We start from the raw sequence: 20,165 nt of genomic DNA, 5'->3' as shown, positions 1-20,165 counted from the left end.
GAATTTTCTTTACAATTAATTTTACTTTGACACATTTGGAAAATTTTTTTTATCTTTACCTGATATAGTTTTCTTTATTTCCCCAGGTCCTGCCACGCCCGGGATGGAGAAAAAGACTGAGAGCGAGAGGGACCTGGGGTCGGTGGCAAAGTAAACAGTGACAAGCAAAAATTAATGAAGGGGTTAAGAGAAGAAAAAATGTTTGTTTTTTATATTTCAGATGTCAATAGATCTAGAAAGATATCGATGCATCGATCAAAAGTTTGTTTAATGTTGGAGCACCATCGGGATAACGAGCGTGGTCCTGTTGGTTTAATCTGGCTCTTTGAAAGTTGAAGGCAACCCCTTATGCATGTCACAGCACGGATGACTGATTGTAAAACCATGGAGTAACCCACAGAAGGGTTGGAGATACCGGAGTAACGGTGCAGGGCAATGAGAGATGAGAGTTTAAAATTAATCCTTGTAATCGACGTGTAATCCTTTAAAATGCCATGACGAATATTCTTTGGGGCACGTGGTCAGTTTCTTCATGGTGGTGAGTTTACTTATTTATTTTTATGATTAGTTTGTATATATCTATAATCCGAATTTACTCGGAGTTCCAGAGTTTAAAAAAAAATTACTCCGTATACACGGAAAAAAAAAATAGTAGTGGCGTACTGAGTACTATCCCAGACAGTAATGGATATAGTCTAGATAGTAGTGGATACAGTAGATAGCATTCAGTACTGTCTAAAATTTTTTTTTACGGAAAGTACTCAGTACTGTCCCAGAGAGTAGCCACTATTATTTTTTTTTCCGTGTACGGAGCGAGTAGGAATTTTTTTATGGGCGGAGTGACGCGGATTTTATTTAAATCCGCATTCACTCCACTCCAGAGTTTTAATACTTAAATAAATTATATTTAATACACTGTAAAAAGAGCGGTGCAAAAAATGGACATTTTAACTCCGCTCGGTATTAAAATGAAATTACACCGGTGTAAGAGGCGTAATTCGGCGGTGTTAAAATACTGGTGTAAAACCCGGGGTAAACTGCGTCCGCTCAGAGTATTAGTTTTGGGAAACTTATAAAACACAAAAAATTTCTTGACACACACACACGCGAGTGCACACACACGTACACACATATGCACACATTCCCAAAATAAAATATTTTAACACTGGAATATTTTTTTTAACACCGGTAAAGAATATTTACACCGCTTTCGGGGTCAAAATTTAACACCGCCAATTTTAACACCTGCACCGCTTGGACTTACCCCGGTGATTTTTTACAGTGTAGAAACAGCTGTTAATTAAAAGAAAATTGATTCAGATATTAATTAAACTTAAATATTATATTTTTAATTTATAAAATATCAATATAATTCACAATATGAAATTTTATCTCGTGGTATGAATGATGTGTCATACGACAGTTTGTGATTCAGTGGAATTTTATTTGTCAAAATTTTATTATCAGCTGCTTATAATTTTTAAAAATCATTTCGTAAAAATATATGAAAAAAAGAGCTTATAATTATTTCCATAATTATAAATGTCAAAGTATCAGACCTACGCTCACTACCACTATGTATTAATAACTTTTTTTATAATTAATATTTTTTGAAACTCCCTTCGGAGTGAAATTAACTTCGAGGGAATTATAAAAATAAAAAATCATCCACTCCGCGTTCACTCCGCAAATTTTTTACAGTACATGTATATATATATTGTAGAATTTTATATAATAGATTGCATGTTTAATATTCAGTATGTTAGCATAATTCGCGATGCAGTCTTCCAGACATTGAACTTAAGGAAAATTATTAACAGCTGAATTGCCGGTGACGAGAATGAGACTCGGATTTAAACCGTAACCAGCTGATACATAAAATCGATTTATAAATGAAATTTATTGATGATGGTATTAGCGACTCGTTAGCATTCGTATATAGATTATATATAATCAACTATGTGAGTTGATAATCTGAGGAACAGGATTAACTCCCCTTACATTCTTACCTTGGCACCCTTCGTCGTCATCCACCCTCATTTATTTTCTATCTACATTTTACGTCAATCCTATTCTCCGAGGGCGTTCGTCCGGAAAGACGTTCGGGGACAGCTTTTTGGCTATTGGGGGCAGGTATAAAAAAAGTTTTTAGTGTCACTGCTGGGGGTCTGACGAGCGAAAAGGAGACATTTTGTAGGCCGATGCTCTGCACTGGGTAGTGCTTAATTTTCGTAGCTCTTGGGAATTCGAAATCTGCCGAAGATGTAAAAAATATTTGAGGACCCGTCTCTTGGGACGGGTTTCTTGCCAAGGGCTGGGATGTAAGAGGGTGAAAATTTGTTCCCTTGTTCGCATATTACCTCGAGTGGACAGAAAAAAGTTTAATGAAAATATTGATAGATATAGAGGGGATGGCTTGTAATAAAATACAGAGACAATGACGGGTTTGTGTTTATTTATTTAGTTTTTTTAGTTCATGCTCGGGCTATTGTCCTTTATAAAGTGGATGTGTGTTTAAAAATATGAAGAAGCCATGCGTAGAGCTATTGTTATTGTTGGCATGTATTATTTTTATCAGAAGCAACTGTTTCACTTGCGATGATGGTCCACTTATTTCTGAAGAGTCTAGTCTGTACGACGATGAACGATCTATGGAGCCAATGATGGAGCATCTGCACAATTCAACTTATCCAATGAATCTTCAATAGTTGAATGCCCGTCTAACCGGCTGGAAATCCTTGACACGAGATCAATTATCTTTAGTATCCATTTTGTTTGAAATTAAATTATGTATCAAAAAATTCGAACTCTAAAATACCCTCGTAATATTTTTCGAAATAATACTCAGCAAAATTTTATTTCAAAATTTACAGACGCGTCTTATAGGTTTTTTGTAAAAAAAAAATTTTAATAGAGCCATAAATTACTTTTGAATTTTTAAAATTTTCCCGCATTTACGATAAAAAAAATTTCCAAAAATCTACCCATGCAAAGTCGCCGAGCTTCAAAATTTTCCCATAAATCGGCCGATGCCGGGTTTGCAATGATTGACCAATAATGGCTAACTATACTGGCCCGCCGTTCGTTGGCCAACGGTTTGATCGAGTGCTCTTGCTACCAAGCTTTGGCCGATGATTGATTGCCACGATTGGCCAATGCTTGGCATCCCGTTATCATCCGATATTTAGCCGATCTTCGGCCGATGCTTGAAAATTGCCAGCCATTCACGACCCAGTAATGGACCGATTCTTTTATTTTGTATGGCCAATTAAATATTATGGCTTAATTTTGATTGGTTGATTTCCTGTTCGAAATTATGGCCAATAAAAAAAATAATTTATCATGACATTTAATTTTATTACAAGATCTATTTTCGTAATTTTTTTTATAAATCTCTTGGTGCAATGATCGGTCTTGCGTCGTAAAAAGATAATGATCATGAACGAAGGGAGTATGAACTTCCCTGGAGACATGAGTTTATACATTCTCAATTCTCGTGTACTTGGTCATCCCCCGTACAGAACAAAGGATACATTTCCAGCCATAACCATAAGACTAGGGAGCCGATAAAATTATTTTTTTTCTTTAAAGTCTCCAGTAGATCTAATAGCCCGCTCATTCCCTCCTCTTCACTCGACTAGTAATTCCTGGGCAAACTGCGCGGTACTTTTAAAAATAAAATGGTGGCCAGATCGTAGTGGATATGAGTCTGATGGGGGATTCATTGACGTCCTTTGATCCAAGATAAGTGAAACAATGAAATGATAGCCGTACTGAAAATATAATACAATATATATATGTACGTATTAAAGATGGTGGTATAGGGACTAGCATAGGGAATTAATGCAGTGCAGGAGATTTTGATCAAATCATTGTTAATAGTTCAGTATGACACAAAAGGGGATTCTTCACTTCTATCAGGACTCTGTGCTCGGAAATCGTGGCGTTAACGTCAAAAGGCCTTATCCGGTTCGATAAACTCACCTGGCTTTTTTTTAAACTCTACCATTCATTCAAACCACTAATGAGTTACTTAATAATTTTTTAATGTATATATTTATGTATATATACATATATAATATATCAGATTATATTCAAAACATGTCAATCAAAATTCGTTACAATAGAGAAAGTAAAAAAAAATAAAACCACTCGAAAGCGCATATATTTTATCAGTGACTCAGCTTATTTGCGAGGCGAAAAAAAAAAATTATCATGGTCGCTGATATGTTGATGTTTGAATTGGGTTTATTAAAGTTCTGAGTGACGTAATTGATGAGATAAATAACTAGTCTGATGCCTAGGGCTATTCACGTGGTGCGTAAATATTTGCCGACTTGTTCAACATTTAAATATCCCGAGGCGGAGATTAAAGAGCCCGGTTTTAATTTTTAGGAATAAAGAAAACAATAAAAATTTTATTTAACGCATGACATGTCATTAGCAAATTACATTAATGTCAATTACCGGTCTTGCATGCTATTATGTAGCATACAAAGTATGTAATGCAAATGTCCCACGGCGGGGTTGTTGCTATTAATACCCTGGGGATCGACACGTGCGAGGGCGTGAAGTCGCGGTTTGGATGCCGGAGTACACGCGTTCCGAATTACGCGAAAAGCTTTAACAGATAGATCACTCAAAAGCAATGATATCTCAATTATGGGTAACACTTGGCACGTGCCGATTACCGATTTCACACTACGCTTCAAGTTCTTCTTACTTTAGACACGTGGCTTGAGTCTTTTGGCCTATATATTTATTCATAAATGTATGAAGGCAGTGATGGTAATGATACCCGTATGAAAATAACATATATGGTCAAAATATATGTAAAATATGTGATAAATATCAGAAAGTATATGTAGCCAATTTAACTATATTTTTTTTATATTAAAAAATATAATATTCATATATACGAGTCCGTATATGTTTAGCATATATGAAATATATATGTCAATAATATACGAAAAATATATTCTGATCATATATAAAAACATATATTTATATTGTGTATAGAAAAAAAAACTTTATTATTCGTATGACCAACTATACAATTAAATTAGAAAATATATGGTGCCATATATAATATAAATTATATGCTACCATAAATTTCATTTCATATAAAAATTTTATATTTTTTGAATATAAAAGGAAATATATCAACACAATATATTATAAAGTGAATATAAATGTATATATAGCTTAATATAAAAAAACATATAAGTTACATATATGGAATACATATATTTACTATTGTATATAATTTTATATTAAATCGGCCAAAATCTCTATATGATTTTTTATAATATACAATATAATATATCATATATTTTTTTGTTGCAAACATATATGATTTTATATATTTTAACCATATATTGTTTTTTCTAGAATCATAAGTTAGCCGACGTTTAATTACTTTTGAATTTTTTAAAAACGATAAATTGTAAAAAACAAATTCAAAAAAATTGCACTTACAGATTTTTTAATTTTCATGTGCATTTTTTTTTTTTTTTTTGTAATTCATGTATAGAAAAAAATATCCGAAAATTTTAACTGTCTTCTAACTTTAGAATTATGGTTTTTTCATACGGGTAGTGATGATAATAATTATTGAAGAAAAATTGGATGTAATATTTGGTAAATAGGGAAGACTGGGTCATGACGGCTCACCTATGATAATTATTTTTTCGGACAGTTGTGACCACTAGTAAAAGATAAAAAAATTTCAAAAATGTCGGAGATGTAAATGCAAACTGATGGTCAATATGACCCGAGATGCCTCGTATACATTTAAAAAATTTTGTCGACACATGCCGCGTATTTTTTGTATTTACTTAGAGACGTGGGAAGCACTAATGGATTATTTTTTAGTCCAGTTTTTTGTGGAACTTAAAGACACTCGAGATGACACGCGACTAGATAGGATTATTATTTTATTATATTTTCTTTGGGATGCGCACAAGCGATATCGTATCAATATTTAATCCTAAAAAAGTATCAGTATCTCTTTGGTTAAAAGTGTTGTAATAATAAGGGACTGTGTGATATCAGAGAAAGCGTTAGAACGTTACCGAAGTACGTGGTTACGCACGTGCTGGACACGCGGCAACACACCCGGTTGATAAATGTTTCGTCAATTATCTGCACACTTAATTTTATACAGTACTGTTGTGTCATCTGGAACTATCTGTTTAAATAGATCTTTTTATAAATTATTAAATTTTAAAAAATTTTAAATCTGTGTTTTTTCCCGCTAAAAAATTATTTAATTTCTACGGTAGATTTTTAAATTTATTTTAATATTCAGTTTATTGAAGTTGTAAAAATTAATTAGCGGTAAAAAATAGGGGGCGTTAAAAATTTTTTTGATTTTCATCTCAAAGCAAAAATCAAAACTTTGTAATAGGGGTCATTATAAATAAGAGCTTTTATTTATTTAAAATCAATAATTAATTTATGTTACTGAAGTTAACCGACGTCTAATAATTTTTAGATTTTTATAAAAACTATGAATTATAAAAAAAAAATATTTTGAAAATTTGCACTTATAGTTTATTAAATTTTCTACATGTGCATATTTTTGGTTTCTTTTTTTTTTTTTTAATGCTTGAAAACAAAAATCTAAAATTGACTGATCATTTTTTGATGATACTGAAGTTAGCCGACGTCTAACAATTTTTGGATTTTATTTCAGACAGTAAATTATAAAAAAAAAAATTTGAAAAAATTGCACCTGTCGTTTTTTAAATTTTCTACATGTGCATTTTTTCAATTTTTACTTTTTTGAAATTGATTTGTTGAAAACAAAATTCTAAAATTGATGATTGTCTGCTGACTTCAGCATCATATTAATTTTGAAATTTTATAAGACCATATTTGAAAAATTTATTTTTTAAAAATATGCGTCTCAAATTTTTTTAAACGCGTGCTCAAATTTAAACATATGTAATACCTACATGTATACATATATATATATACACTTAAATTTTTTTGATGAATATTTTCTGAAGGTTACAGAATAATCATAAAAGAAAACCGATTTCGTTGATCAGAAGGAACACCCTCAGAATCTATAATTTTTCAAAAACAAATATATATATATATATATAAGCATATGACATTATTCCTTTACGATTCGTTGTATCAAGTCATGTCAAATGAAACTTAAATAGCTTGAAATTACACGAGCGGGTGGTTTAACTGTACGATCCACGTCGAATCGATTCGACGCTGCTCTTTGACATCGCTCGTACATAATTCTAGGTATTATACACACGATAGCCAAAAAAAGTTTTCCACTCTTTAATCGAACCCTCTAATCTACAAATAAAAATAAAATAAACTGTTTAACAAAAAAAGCAAAAAAAAAAAAATTCTTTATTTAATTCCGTAGGCTGCCGGATGTAGGAAATCAACCGAAGTTTCCGGCTATAAATAATATTTATTTAATTAGATACTACTATCGCTCCTCGAGTGGAATCACGGTGAATGTTTCCGCGTTTTTAAAATTTATTAATAAAAATATTGTTGGGGTTCAGGAAATCCTGAGATCTCACGCTTAAGTTGATAAATTTTATATTTTGTATAAAAATACAATGGAGCAAATAAAGGGAATTGTAAAGTTTAAAAAAAACTAAATTTAGTGGGAACCCAGTTTATTACAAGCGACACTCAAGCTCTGGATAGTCAAGAGCGCGAAAATCCTTGGGGGTAACTTATTGAGTCCCTTTGGAGCCTTTGAGTCTCTTTGACCGCCGAGGGTGGATTTCAAAGATGCCGCCGTCTTTGTCGCTAAGTAGCTGTGAAATCGTGCAACACATTTGTAAACCACCGCTACTTATATTACACATTTAACACATTTATTAACATCTATTACCACGAACACCTACCGCGTCTGCACTTCCAGAAACTAAACCTCAATCCAAACTGTGAGAAAGTCGCTCAATATAAATACAAATACAAATAAAATCAAATGATTAATGAACCAAAGCTTTAAAAATATCAGATATCTGCACCCACAAGTATATCAAGTGGACTTTAAATTGACTTAAAAATTCAATCCGTCTATTAAAAACATCAGCAGATGATCCAACTCAAATAATATGACAGCCGCGCTTTTACCACCGCGAAACCCCTTTTTTAATAGTAATCTCATCTTTGCATCCATTAAAAAATACAGTAACAATAATCGCGTATCCTTCAACTTGAAAAGTAATCACGCAACGCGATTGCAATCACGAACACGTCATTTCTGCATTCAGTGGCACTCAAATTTATTTACCTTTCATTTTTTTTTTAAAACTTTTCCGTTGACTTCCAACTGCTGTCATACTTTTTTTTTATTTTAATAACCGGTACCATCTTTTGTCTAGAGTTTGAAATTATTTATTATGTTTATATAAAATTTTCCGGTACGGTGTGTAATATATAATTTTATTTAGCAGTTGATAATAAAATAACTGAAAAAAGTACCACTGCAATTCGTACTTACGCATACAAACACAAAGTGCATGGAAGTATGGACAGATGGTTGAGTCGTTGCCCCAATCCTTGGCTTCAAGTCTATTTCGTTGTACATGTGTATGTGTGTGTATATATATGTATATATATATCATAGGGATATATATGAAGACTGAACCCCAAACAATAGTTAAATCAGGGTGTGGGTCCGTCGAGGGGTGCCGTGGGTGTTTAATGAGCTGCCGTATAACTTGAATATCAAGGGTATGGTACTACATATATGTATATATATATACATATATATAAAAACCAATACTAGGGCTTAGAATAGTAGCTGCTGTGTAGGATTCGTTGGGTGGCGATGACGATGACGAGAAAGTAAGGGGTAGTACTGACGTTCGTGACGATCTGGCACTTGACTACTGCCGGTTCTGACCGTAAAGTGTTGAAATAACACACTTGTGTTTATCACTTTTCGGTTATTTATTTTTACCTTTCATACATTTTGAATAATAAATGCGATATTCGTTCACGGAATCAGAGCGCGCTATTTGAATAGAAGATATTGAGTTACCTGACCGCGGCAAGACATTCGAATTTGAAATTTAAAAATACATGTTGTATTATATGTTATATTATATTTCTATTATCTGGGTAATTTTAAAATCGCAAAATATCTAACGAATTAGTAACTTGAGACCGATTGATTCATAATGGATTTGTAAAGTGAATTTTAATAACGAGGAAAAATTATTTCAAGTGTGTAACGCGCACTCAATACTCGAGTACGTAAATTCGATACGGCCTTTCATCTACAAAATAACCTAGCCCCCGATTTCTCTTCTCTTCTCTAGTCTACTCTACTCTGGATCTCCAACTCTGGTCTGGCCCCTGGCCCCTGACAAATCCTCCAATGCGAGATAAAATCCACTCTGCTTGTAATCCAGCTTAAGTTTGCCCTAGCGGCCTAATAAAATGTTTTTTATCTTCGTCCTCGGCACCTATGTCGTGTTAAATATCATCGGCTTGTCCCGAGCCCCGAGTACAAGTCCAGGATCAGCTCCATCACTAATGTCAAATCTCTACTTTACATGGGATTAAAACAAGTAAATACTATTCCCGAAACTGTACATCAGCATTTAAATTATGTTGATAAATACGGGGGGATGTGGAAGTGGAAGTTTGTAAATTGTTAACTAGAGAGCACATGAGTCGTGGTCGGACGCTGTATGCTCCAGAGGGTATTCTTCAAGTAAATTATAGTCTTGAATGGCGACACGGCGGGGGGTTGGTTGGCACGCGCACGTCAGCCTACACCTGCCCCCCGTAGACATCTGTCCCGCTATATACCTATACCTATATATTATATATATAGTTCTATCGCGAAAGTCAAACTCATATACAACAATGTCCCTTATTGTCCTCATTTTTTCGGTAATAAAAATAATTAATGGTCAAGTACTAAAGAGCCTTTTTTTTATTTTCCATTCATTCAATTTAGACTTTTTTTTTTTTATGCAGAACCCGGAATAAAAAAATTAAGTCTGTTTGCACAAAGGTATGAATTAAACATGAAAAAATTATATTGATGTCAAATAAAAAAGTGAAATTGGATTAAATTAATAAAGCAAACATAATTTCCATATTTGCGGGAATTAAGAGAGTAGAATATCGTGAGCGAATGTAGACTGTCAAAGGGACGACATATCCCTGTGGTGGTCTCTAAGCTCTTTGTTCGTGGTTTTAACAACAAAAGCCTGCAAATGCCTTGCAATGAAAAGCCGCGGCCACCCCCTTGCCACGAGTCTATTCTAAAAGATATTCAAACAGATGCGGAAATTTGATGCTGAAGATGCTTGTCGAAATTTATATTTTATCTACACAAGTCTTTTGCCAGACAAATCCCTCGGAACCTAAAAAAATCCTATTGTCTATCCGTCATCATCATCATCATTATTATTATTATTATAATTACTCTCCATTTTTATCAAAACTTTTTCTAAATAAAATCCGACATTGACTTGGAGATAAAAAATTTTTCTTAGGCCCAAGTCTCGATTTTCTACAAAATTTCCCAGACAAGAAAAATTTTTTTTTTAGCACAAGACCGTGAGTCCCGATTTTCTTAGACTAGAAAAAATTTTTGTGACAGTTATAGCCATTAATCATCGATTAAGTGCTCAAAATTATTGGTCAGGGTAATTTTTATGAATTTCCGTGAATTGGGGAAACTTTGTCCCCCAGTGGCTCATTTAGACTTGTCATTTTCTCTTTTTCATTCTCGTTCTTCACTCCAGACTAAATATATCTACTTCCAGTACAGTCGCCTGTGTACGTGTGTTGGTTGATGTGCTTCTGTGCAGACCTCCCCTCGCAAGGGTCACCTATACCACCAGTATGTCATTCTACAGACCAGCACCCCTGTACAATGAGCACACTGAATAGTACTAGTACCAGTACCAGTACTAGTACAGAGTACCAGAGTTCAGATTCTCTGGCGCTTTGTATTATTAGTAAGGATCGATATGTGCACTCGACGGTAACGACCATGCAGAGGTCGATCAACGCGAAATCACTGCCATTAACCAGACATTTGTATTTGACTACGAATTACTATCGATTTTTAATAGAAGGCTTCATTACCCCTCCCCTCTTTCAAAAATTTTCAACCCCCGTTTTTAAAGTCTTCGGAAAGTCAACTTCGGTGCTTATTTTTTATTTTGCTACATGTATAAGTAAAAAAAATATTATTGAAAAGACCCCACCTATTGCCGACGCCGTCTGTCACTTTTCCAATGTATACACAAAGATATATCGTATTGAGGTATTAGTTGTTGTATGAATGAAATATAAACGAAAAGAGAGAATTTAGGGAAACGATTGAATCGTATGACCAACGGATTCGACACAGCTTGCAAGTTTGTTTGCAAATAGCTCTTTTATTCAAAATTAATCATCAGTCAAATTATTGTTATTAATTTTTGAGAAATTTTGTCACATGTCTTTTTTTTATGCGCGTGAATGTAGCGGACATCAGAAAAATTTTAAATTATTAACAAATCGAGTAAATAATTAATAAAATAAAATTTTAAAAAATGCGCATTTAAAAAATTTTGAAATTAATAAGTGCATTTTTTTGAAAATTATTTACTCTATTTATTTATAACTAAGGCCAGGATTTTTTACTTAATTAGAAAATATGACAATTAATAATTAATGATGTCAAATTTTTGATATTACGGCAAAAATATTGGTCGTACACAGAAAAAACAGATATCTTGAGTCAAGAAAATATTTTTGAAGACAACCGTTTTCGGGAACCAAGTCAAGATTTTCTTGAGCCAAGAGAATTCGTCTTGGTTGGAGAAGATTTCTACTTTACCTGAGAAAATTTAGGTCTCCAAAAAAATTTTCTTGAATCAAGAATATTTACCTTCAGTCGAGAATTTTTTTTTTTGTGTGTATAGAAAAATTTTTGAAGTAAAAGTTGTTCAAAATTCAATTTTCTAAAAACAATGTCTCTTATAATTTTTCCTTATGATTAATAAAGAAGCCGTAATTTCAAAATTAAGATTTTGATAATTAACAAAAATTTGAATCATTCATTATGAATCTTAATTTTGGAATTACGGCAAAAATATTGATCGTATGGAAAAATTTTTTAAGTAAAAGTTGTTCAAAATTAAATTTTCTAAAAACAATGTCTCCTATAATTTTTTTTTAGGATTAATAAGGAAGCTGTAATTTCAAAATTAAAATTTTGATAATTAACAAAAATTTGATTCATTCATTATGAATCTTAATTTTGGAATTACCGTGAAAATATTGGTCGTATAAAAAAGTCATAAGAGACATTTTTTTAAAAAATTAAATTTCCTACAACTTTTATTTAAAAACTTTTTCTATAACACCAAAATTTTCGCCGGAATTTCAAAAATTCGAACCATTTATTTCAAAATTAAGGCAAAAACCTTGTCCCTATTCATAATTTTAAATTTGTCTGATGTCTGCTTCATTTACGCTCGTTTTTTTTTTAATTTCAATGCAGCCGAAAAAATGTTATTATTCAATTTGAACTTTTGTTCAAAGTGTTTTGATCCAAAAAAAGTCAAAAGTTTATTATTTTAAGGTTCAAGTAGGGCCGCCCTTGTTATGGAAATGTTTTCTCACAAATAATCGATGGGTTTTCTGTCGATGAAAATATTTTTAGCACCTGAATGATTGATCTGCTCAATTGGTCATACTTTATATACATATATATATCTCTATATTATATATATGTATGTATTTTTTGAAATTTTTATTAATATTAATATCAATTCAAGCGAAAATTGGATAAACATGACTCGAATGTAATCCACCGGATTACATATCAACTGATGGTTTTGTGATCGCAAATAACAAACGGACAATTTGTGATACATCTGTCCTGCGGTGATTTTCTTCTTGAAAAGTATAATAAGTGGCACGTGCCCGGGCAATGTCGGCACGTGTTATAAATTAACAGAATCCATTCCTGTAAAGTGGATTTGTTTATTTCTGAATTATAAACCAGAGTATTGGTAAAATATTACTTTATTTGTATAGCATAAAATTTATCTGTACAATATTTATTATTAATATATATATTTTTCCCTGAATAGATAAATTTTAAGAGCACTGTTGTAGGCATTATCTTATCAATGTATAGTTAATCTAATTTTTTATTCTGATCAATGGCAAAATTATTTTTTACTCATGCAAGTAAAAAAAAAAAAAAAATATGAGATCATATATGATATTGATAACTTAAAAATATGAGATAAATTTAAACTGTAAGAGCTAAAGTTTTTACTTTGACTAGAAAATAAAAATGCAGTCTGATAAATTTGAACTTTAGTTGATCAGTAAAAATTAATTATTAATTAAATCTAATTATTAATATTCATATTTATGATGTATATAAATAAAATAATCTCTTACAAAGTAGATAACATGGACATTATTAAATATGTTAAGACAAAAACTGCACATTCATCATCAGTTCATCACAATTTAAACTCAGAGACACTGATACATGTTGGTATGATGGCCGTTGAAATGCGATTGGTTTATTTGGTGATGAGGGACTGAGTACATGGACTGATCGTAGCACTGGGTCTGGTACTGGACCGGAGGGCTGACACTCTGGTCGCTGTAGCAGTCGTACTCCTGCCACTCGGGTACGAATCGCTCTTGAGGGTAAGGAAACGCGGGGTGACTGGGGCCAAGACGTTTCTGAGCGGCCACTGCACAGCTCCCGGTTGATGACGTTATCATGTTGCCGTTATCGCTGATACTGACGGTGACGTTCCCGACGTTGACGGTTATTTCTCCGGCGTCGGTGTTTCCCAGGGTCTGGGACAGGGCCCAGATGTAGTTGTGGGCAAATCTCAGGGTTTCGATTTTGGTTAATTTTGTGTCCTCGGGAAATGTGGGCAGGGCCATGCGCAATCTTTCTAAGGCGTCATTTAATGTGTGCATTCGGTGACGTTCGCGGTCGTTTGCTTTCATTCTGCGGTTTCTTTTTAATTTTAATACCTGGAACATACAAATTATTCGAGGTTTAATAAATTGAGCATTTATTTTTATTTTATCGTAGAATTTTTGAAAATTTTTAGAGAAAAAATTATTTTTTTTTTTACACAAATTTTGGAGTAAAAAGATTTTGAAAATTTTTTAAAAATTATTGGACTGCATTTAGTGCAAAAAAAAAATTTGATGAATTTTTAAAGTAAAAAATATTTTTAATTTTTTGGAGTAAGAAAATAATAAAATAAATTTTTGATCAATTTTTCAATTAAAAAATGCACTTAAAATTTTTCTAATAAATTTCTTAAGTAAAAAAAAAAATTAATATAATTCGAAACAAATTTTTGGTAAAAAAAAATTCTACTCAATTTTCAGAAAAAAAAATTTTTGATAAATCACCGAAGTAAAAAAATTTCTAATTTATTTCTAAAGTAATTGAATATCCAAAATTACCTGTGTCGGACTTTTACACCGCGTATTTCTAGTTTTCTTTTTCTTCTCTTCTTTGATCGCCGGAAATAATGAATCAACTACCGAATTAATTTCATGTTTCGGTGATTCAAAACTAACATCAAATCCGGAATCTGATGAGCTTGATAATTCATCAAAACCGTTTTCACTGCAGTATGAATACTCTGAAGACATTCTGAATGAACAAACAGACAAACAAAATAAACAATTAAATTATTTTCAACCAGAACTCATAAAAAAAAAAATAATCAGTTAATTTTTCACCAGCTTACATCAACAATCGACACAGCACTAAAAATAGTAATACCGCGTATACTCTAGATCAAAATCACTGGTAGCTGACAACGAACCGATAAACTCGGGGTACAACTCGTCACTGCATGTGCTAAGGGTCTCTCGAGGAATATATATATACACGAGTAGCTCGAGGGTAGTTTATAGTACGCTACCCCCCTCCATAATCAACTACCGTTGGGGTACCCGTAAGCAGCGAGAGTTTTACCCTGTAATCGGCATCACGCAGTCTACAGAGGGGTCCTAGTTTTTCTATACATACATACATCCATACACACACATATATTCACATATATACATATATATATCCCTCCTATCGTACTCTATATCCATGTTCATACGTTTATAAGCGCGTGCCATACGTCGAAAAAATAAGTAGACGCCTCGTTTTGGGATTAGAGGTTTCCTGCACGATTTCACTGGCTTTTATTCCAACAAACCACCTCAATGTTTCGATCGTAATTAATTTTTAATCATCTACCCCCTTATTACGTACTGACTTTTGTCCAACTGAATAAAAAATTATTTTAAATAAACATAAAAAAATATTGTGACTTTTACTTACGCGATTTGAACGGGGCTTGGAATAAAAGTGTAAAAATACTTGGAGAAATAGAGTGGGTGATAATCTGGCATATGGCGGTCGCTCTTGAAAGTGATAACGAATTGCCGTAGAAACGAATCGCTAATCATTTAATCAATTAATCGTGTATCGGAGCGAGGATTTGCATTTCTCTTTTACAGTTAGATTATTTTTTAACCCTCTAGTGGAGTATTTAAAGTGTACGGTACACTGGCACACTTTGAGGCTTAACTTACATTTCCTGTCATCTCTTTGTCACTATTTTTATTACCTCGCTCGTGATTAACATACGCGTCAGGTATTTTTTTATTGTGAAGAGATACTGCAGGTAGAGAATTATGAGGAGCTTATTTTATGTTGTATAGAGTATATAATGTATATGTATTTATTGACTGCTGAGTATGGATAAATTTTGTTTGATGTTCTCATTAGCATATGACTGCTCTCAGGAGTCATGAATTTTCGAGTGATCGGGTTTTGCATTGATACGTAAACACATATGCTGAATATATAAAATAACTAAAAGGATTCGGCGACATTCTGTGACGAATTATGTGCGATAAAATTTATTTATTGGGGATCGATGAGTGGAAATAAAATTTTTGACTTGTTTTTTTTTAATGGAAATTTTTAATCAAATTATTTGAGTAGTTTGTTTTAATAAAATTATTTAATTTATTTATTTTTTAAAATTATAATTTATTTATTTAAGAAATTTTTAAATTAATGGTTTTTTAAAATTTCTATAATTAATTTTTTTGGGTAAATTTCATTATGATCAAATTATTTAAAAAATTTTGAAGAATTCTATAGATAATTAATTTAAAAGATTTTTTTAATTAATTAATTTTTAAAAAATTAATTTATGGAAAATTTTTAAATTAATTAATTTTTTAAAAATTCTGTAGTTAATTAATTTAAAAATTTGTGTCGATTAATTTATTTTCAAAAAATTTTAATAAAATCATATAAGAAAATTTTTAAATTAATTAGTTTTTCAAAAATTATATAGTTAATTAATTTAAAAATTTTTATCGATTAATTTATTTTCAAAAAATTCTGATAAATTCATTTGAGAAAATTTTAAAAAATAATTAGTTTTAAAAAAATTCTATAGTTAATTAGTTTGACAATTTTTGCCAATTAATTTATTTTCATAAAATTCTGATAAATTCATCTGAGAAAAATTTAAAAAATAATTAATTTTAAAAAAATTCTATAGAATTAATTTAAAAATTTTTGTCGATTAATTTATTTTCAAAAAATTCTGACAACTTCATTTGAAAAAAATTTTTAAAATGAGTAATTTTTTAAAAATTCTATAGTTAATGAATTTGAAAATTTTTTAATTCATTAATTTTTTTAAAATTCTACAGTTAATTAATTTAAAGATTTTTATGTCGATTAATTTATTTTCAAAAAATTCTGATAAATTTACGTGAGAAAAATTTTTAAAATAATTAATTTTTTAAAAATTCTATAGTTTATTAATTTGAAAATGTTTCAATTAATTAATTTTTAAAAAATTCTGTGGTGAATTTTTCAGAATAAAATTATTTTATTTCGGTAAAATTAAAAAAAACAATTTATTATATAATTGATATTTGTATTATGATGATAATTCCAATTATAATTATAATTTATAATTGTTTGTTTAGTTTGACTATAAAGATTTTAGAACGTGTGAACAGAGTGTTAAAAATACGTAACACTAATTACAATAATAAATTAATGATGTAAAACGTGTATCGTCTAAAAGGTAAAAAAACTTTCTCCTCTCACGTGGAACACAATCGCAACGCAATACCGTGTTGCGCTTCAGGTAATAAACAATTAAAATAATCTCCATAAATAACATTTCGAGCAGATTAAACACCTAAAGAGCAACAACAAAAAACAAAATTAGTTCATCGAACTCTTGCACAAAAAACCCATTTATCGCTTCACTAAAAATTTCGACTTCCAATAAAATATATTCCGTGAAATCGAACCCGTTTGCCGACATTCGGTAGTTCGCAATAAAAAATGCCCGAAATTACACGAAAGATTTGTCCGCGAGGCGTAAAAAATTTTCGATCAAATAAAAAAAACCCTTTTTTTTATTTTCACTTCAATATAACGATTCGCTCCGATCCCGTAATTTATCGCTCATGGGTTAACCGTCGCAATTGATAGCCAGATGTGTCCTCGTGTTTTACAAACCCTAAAAATGAATTTTTTGCATCAAATTAAATTTCAAAAACTAATAATACAAAATAATTTATATATTTTCTTACATAATAAAATCTCATATATATATATTTTTTTCTTCTGCGCCGTGAGAAGTGGGTTAGCCGTCTAATATCACCTCCACTCCTTCATATTTTTCGCATCTTCTCATGCAGCAACTTTATAATGTCCGGCATTTCCCAGGATAAGGATACGTTGTGCTGCGTTTAACTCGCGACTGCATCATGAAATACCTTTCCCTCTTCTGCTTAGTTCACCATTCTCCTCAAAACTACACATATATATACATATTTATAAATATATATAACTACTATTCCCTATTGTATGCAACAAACAAATAATACCCATATGAAAACTTACGGAAGCGAATTACATTCTCAGAAATTCATACCTTGAAAACTGAACCCTCTCCCAGAGAACTAGTTCTGACAAATAATTACACCCACAATTAAATAAAACAGTAATAAATATACATAAAAGTCCAACGACCCTTGACCTTTGGCTCTAGATCTCTCCCCAGTGATCGGCCGCCTTCATTTAAAGATTTAGATTTTTCTAGTCCAGGCTATGGGCGTAAGTCTGATAGTGATAATAACAATAATAAATAGTCTATACTATTTTCTAGGACTAGGATTTGTTGAGTTTCTAGTTCTCGTGTTTCATGGAGTACCAGTAAGCCATAGAGTGTCTGTAGGTGAACGGTTGATCTAGTCATCTCTTTCTGGATCTCACTCTCTACCTCCTTAATATCACCTCCTTTTCCTTCAAGAGAGTTAACTTACACTCGGAGCGCACGAGGTAGGACGTTAAATCCTCGATTACCTGTTGGAGTTACGGAGAATCGACTCTACAATTCTATACCTGTATATTCTACCTTATTTTCTCTCTCTCTCTCACTCGGTTTATTCCTTCTTCCACTCCCCTTGTGCTAGAGGCCACATACCTCCTTACGATGCAGTGTGCGCCTGTCCATCGCCTCGCTGACACCGGCTTGGAACTTTTACTTGGCTACGAGACTTAACATTTAGTATTTTTTAAAATTCCGACTCCAAATGTGCCCAAATAACATCAAGTAGTTGCTCACTAATTGCAAGGATCTGTTGGATTTTTGGTAAAAAGTGAGGATGAGGTGACTGATGACACGATTCAGTGGTGAGTTAAATTTCGAGTGACCGTCAGACTAGTGGAAAAAATGTACAAATTTCGATAATTTTCCATTAGATTTTTTGTGATAAATTTAAAGATTAAGTTTAAATATGACATATTTCTGGCATTCCATGCTCGTGACGCTCCGTTTTATAACGGGATTTTTTTACTCCGTGATTAAGACTCTGGGACAGGAGGCCATCGAGTAGCGGCTAAGAGACAGTTAGAATCAACGTGCCGTTAATCATGTCCCAGTGTCTAGTGTCTTGCCATCAGATCAAATGAAAACGAGTCTTCTTTGTAAACCAGACCGCGATAGTAATTTTATTCTGACTAGTAATGATAATAATAATGATAACAAACCAGTATAGGGATGAATGCAGCAGGAAACGATGTTTTCACTACGAACAGTAACGTCAGCCCCGAAAAATTTAGTAACCGACCTCGAGATTTCAATGCCTGCATGTGTCATGTGAGTCCACGTCTCAAATAAACGCTCCGATATCTAACAGACCGGACTAGACTAGTGTTCGTAATTATAATTACTACAGATTACTGATTATAATTACTATTTATAAAAAATATTTTTTCTTTCATAGCTCTGTATATAATTATTTTAATACTGAGTGTAAAAATCAGTCATGGTATTTCCTGCTGGATAATTTAATGCATAACATGACGGTAACGTGCCAGGAATTAACAACGAGGCTACAGTACGATAACGGACTTTATTTTTTTTTTTCTAATAAAAGTTATTAATTCTGTGTACGTAAGCTCGGCACTTTTGTTGTATTCTGTATCTCAGACTCAGGTAAATTTGTTTTATAACGGCCTGAAATTTAAACAGTAGATAATTATTTTATTGTTCCGGTTCGGGTTTAATAAATAAGATAAAATAAAATAAGTCGATTGTAATCTCGTACTGTTGGGAGTGAGAGTCTGAGACGCATTTCCAGGTGATTTCTGACAGTCGGTTTACGTAACGTTCCCTTTGCACTTGAGTTCATCTACGATCGAGTAGAAAGTTACGAATATTTTTGTCGGGAATTTGTAATTACGCTTTTTTTAAATTACTTAGTCATTAACTATTCGTGATTCATCTCAGATAAAATTTGTTACGAACAGTCGGAAAATTACTCGAAGCCTCTGCCTGAAAATTATTTCCCGTTTTCGTATTTTTTCCTCGGAAATCCAGACGACTAGAAAGTTTTTTATTTTGTAAATTTAAATTAGGGATGAGGATTTAAAACTAATGGCAGTCCACAAATGGGTTTGTAATTTCTAACAACTTTTATCGCGATTCCGTGGTCGCTAAAACCGGTAGTAGAAGTTGACCACAAATTTCCTTATTGGCAACTCATTGCGAGCTGTAATTACGAGTACCTTCTGTTTACCTTTTTTAGTTGATCTGTAATGAGGGTTCTCATTA

General features: G+C 32.1%; 2 protein-coding genes across 5 annotated transcripts in view; one reads left to right on the top strand and one right to left on the bottom strand.

Annotated features, from left to right (window-relative positions):
• The first annotated feature begins 220 nt into the window (after positions 1–220).
• The window catches only part of LOC130668906 (cadherin-23), a 27,779-nt gene continuing 7,834 nt past the window's right edge, over positions 221–20,165 (top strand). The window contains exon 1 of one of the 4 annotated variants that reach the window (XM_057471421.1): positions 221–538. In XM_057471421.1, coding sequence (XP_057327404.1) covers positions 533–538 — 6 coding nt within the window. In that variant the 5' untranslated portion in view covers positions 221–532. Of the gene's footprint in view, positions 539–18,500; positions 18,743–18,788; positions 19,209–19,240; positions 20,106–20,165 lie in introns of those variants that run through there. The other 3 variants (XM_057471422.1, XM_057471420.1, XM_057471423.1) reach the window with 3 other exon arrangements.
• LOC130668910 (helix-loop-helix protein ngn-1-like) lies at positions 13,324–15,680 on the bottom strand. The gene is made up of 3 exons (XM_057471428.1): positions 14,757–15,680; positions 14,467–14,659; positions 13,324–14,022 (listed from the first exon to the last, which is right to left on the bottom strand). The coding sequence occupies exons 2-3, from the start codon at positions 14,656–14,658 to the stop codon at positions 13,504–13,506; spliced, it is 711 nt and encodes a 236-aa protein (XP_057327411.1). The 5' UTR covers position 14,659; positions 14,757–15,680; the 3' UTR covers positions 13,324–13,503.

The sequence above is a fragment of the Microplitis mediator genome, chromosome 5 (genome assembly GCF_029852145.1).
Source record: "Microplitis mediator isolate UGA2020A chromosome 5, iyMicMedi2.1, whole genome shotgun sequence".
Taxonomy (NCBI): domain Eukaryota; kingdom Metazoa; phylum Arthropoda; class Insecta; order Hymenoptera; family Braconidae; genus Microplitis; species Microplitis mediator.
This window is presented reverse-complemented; position numbering and strand designations above follow the sequence as displayed.

Excerpts from the sequence above, each read along its gene's own strand:
- LOC130668910 (XM_057471428.1), bottom strand. The coding sequence starts at position 14,658 with ATGTCTTCAGAGTATTCATACTGCAGTGAAAACGGTTTTGATGAATTA. Across the intron at positions 14,023-14,466 it reads GGTGTAAAAGTCCGACACAG|GTATTAAAATTAAAAAGAAA; the intron begins GTAATTTTGGAT and ends TGTATGTTCCAG.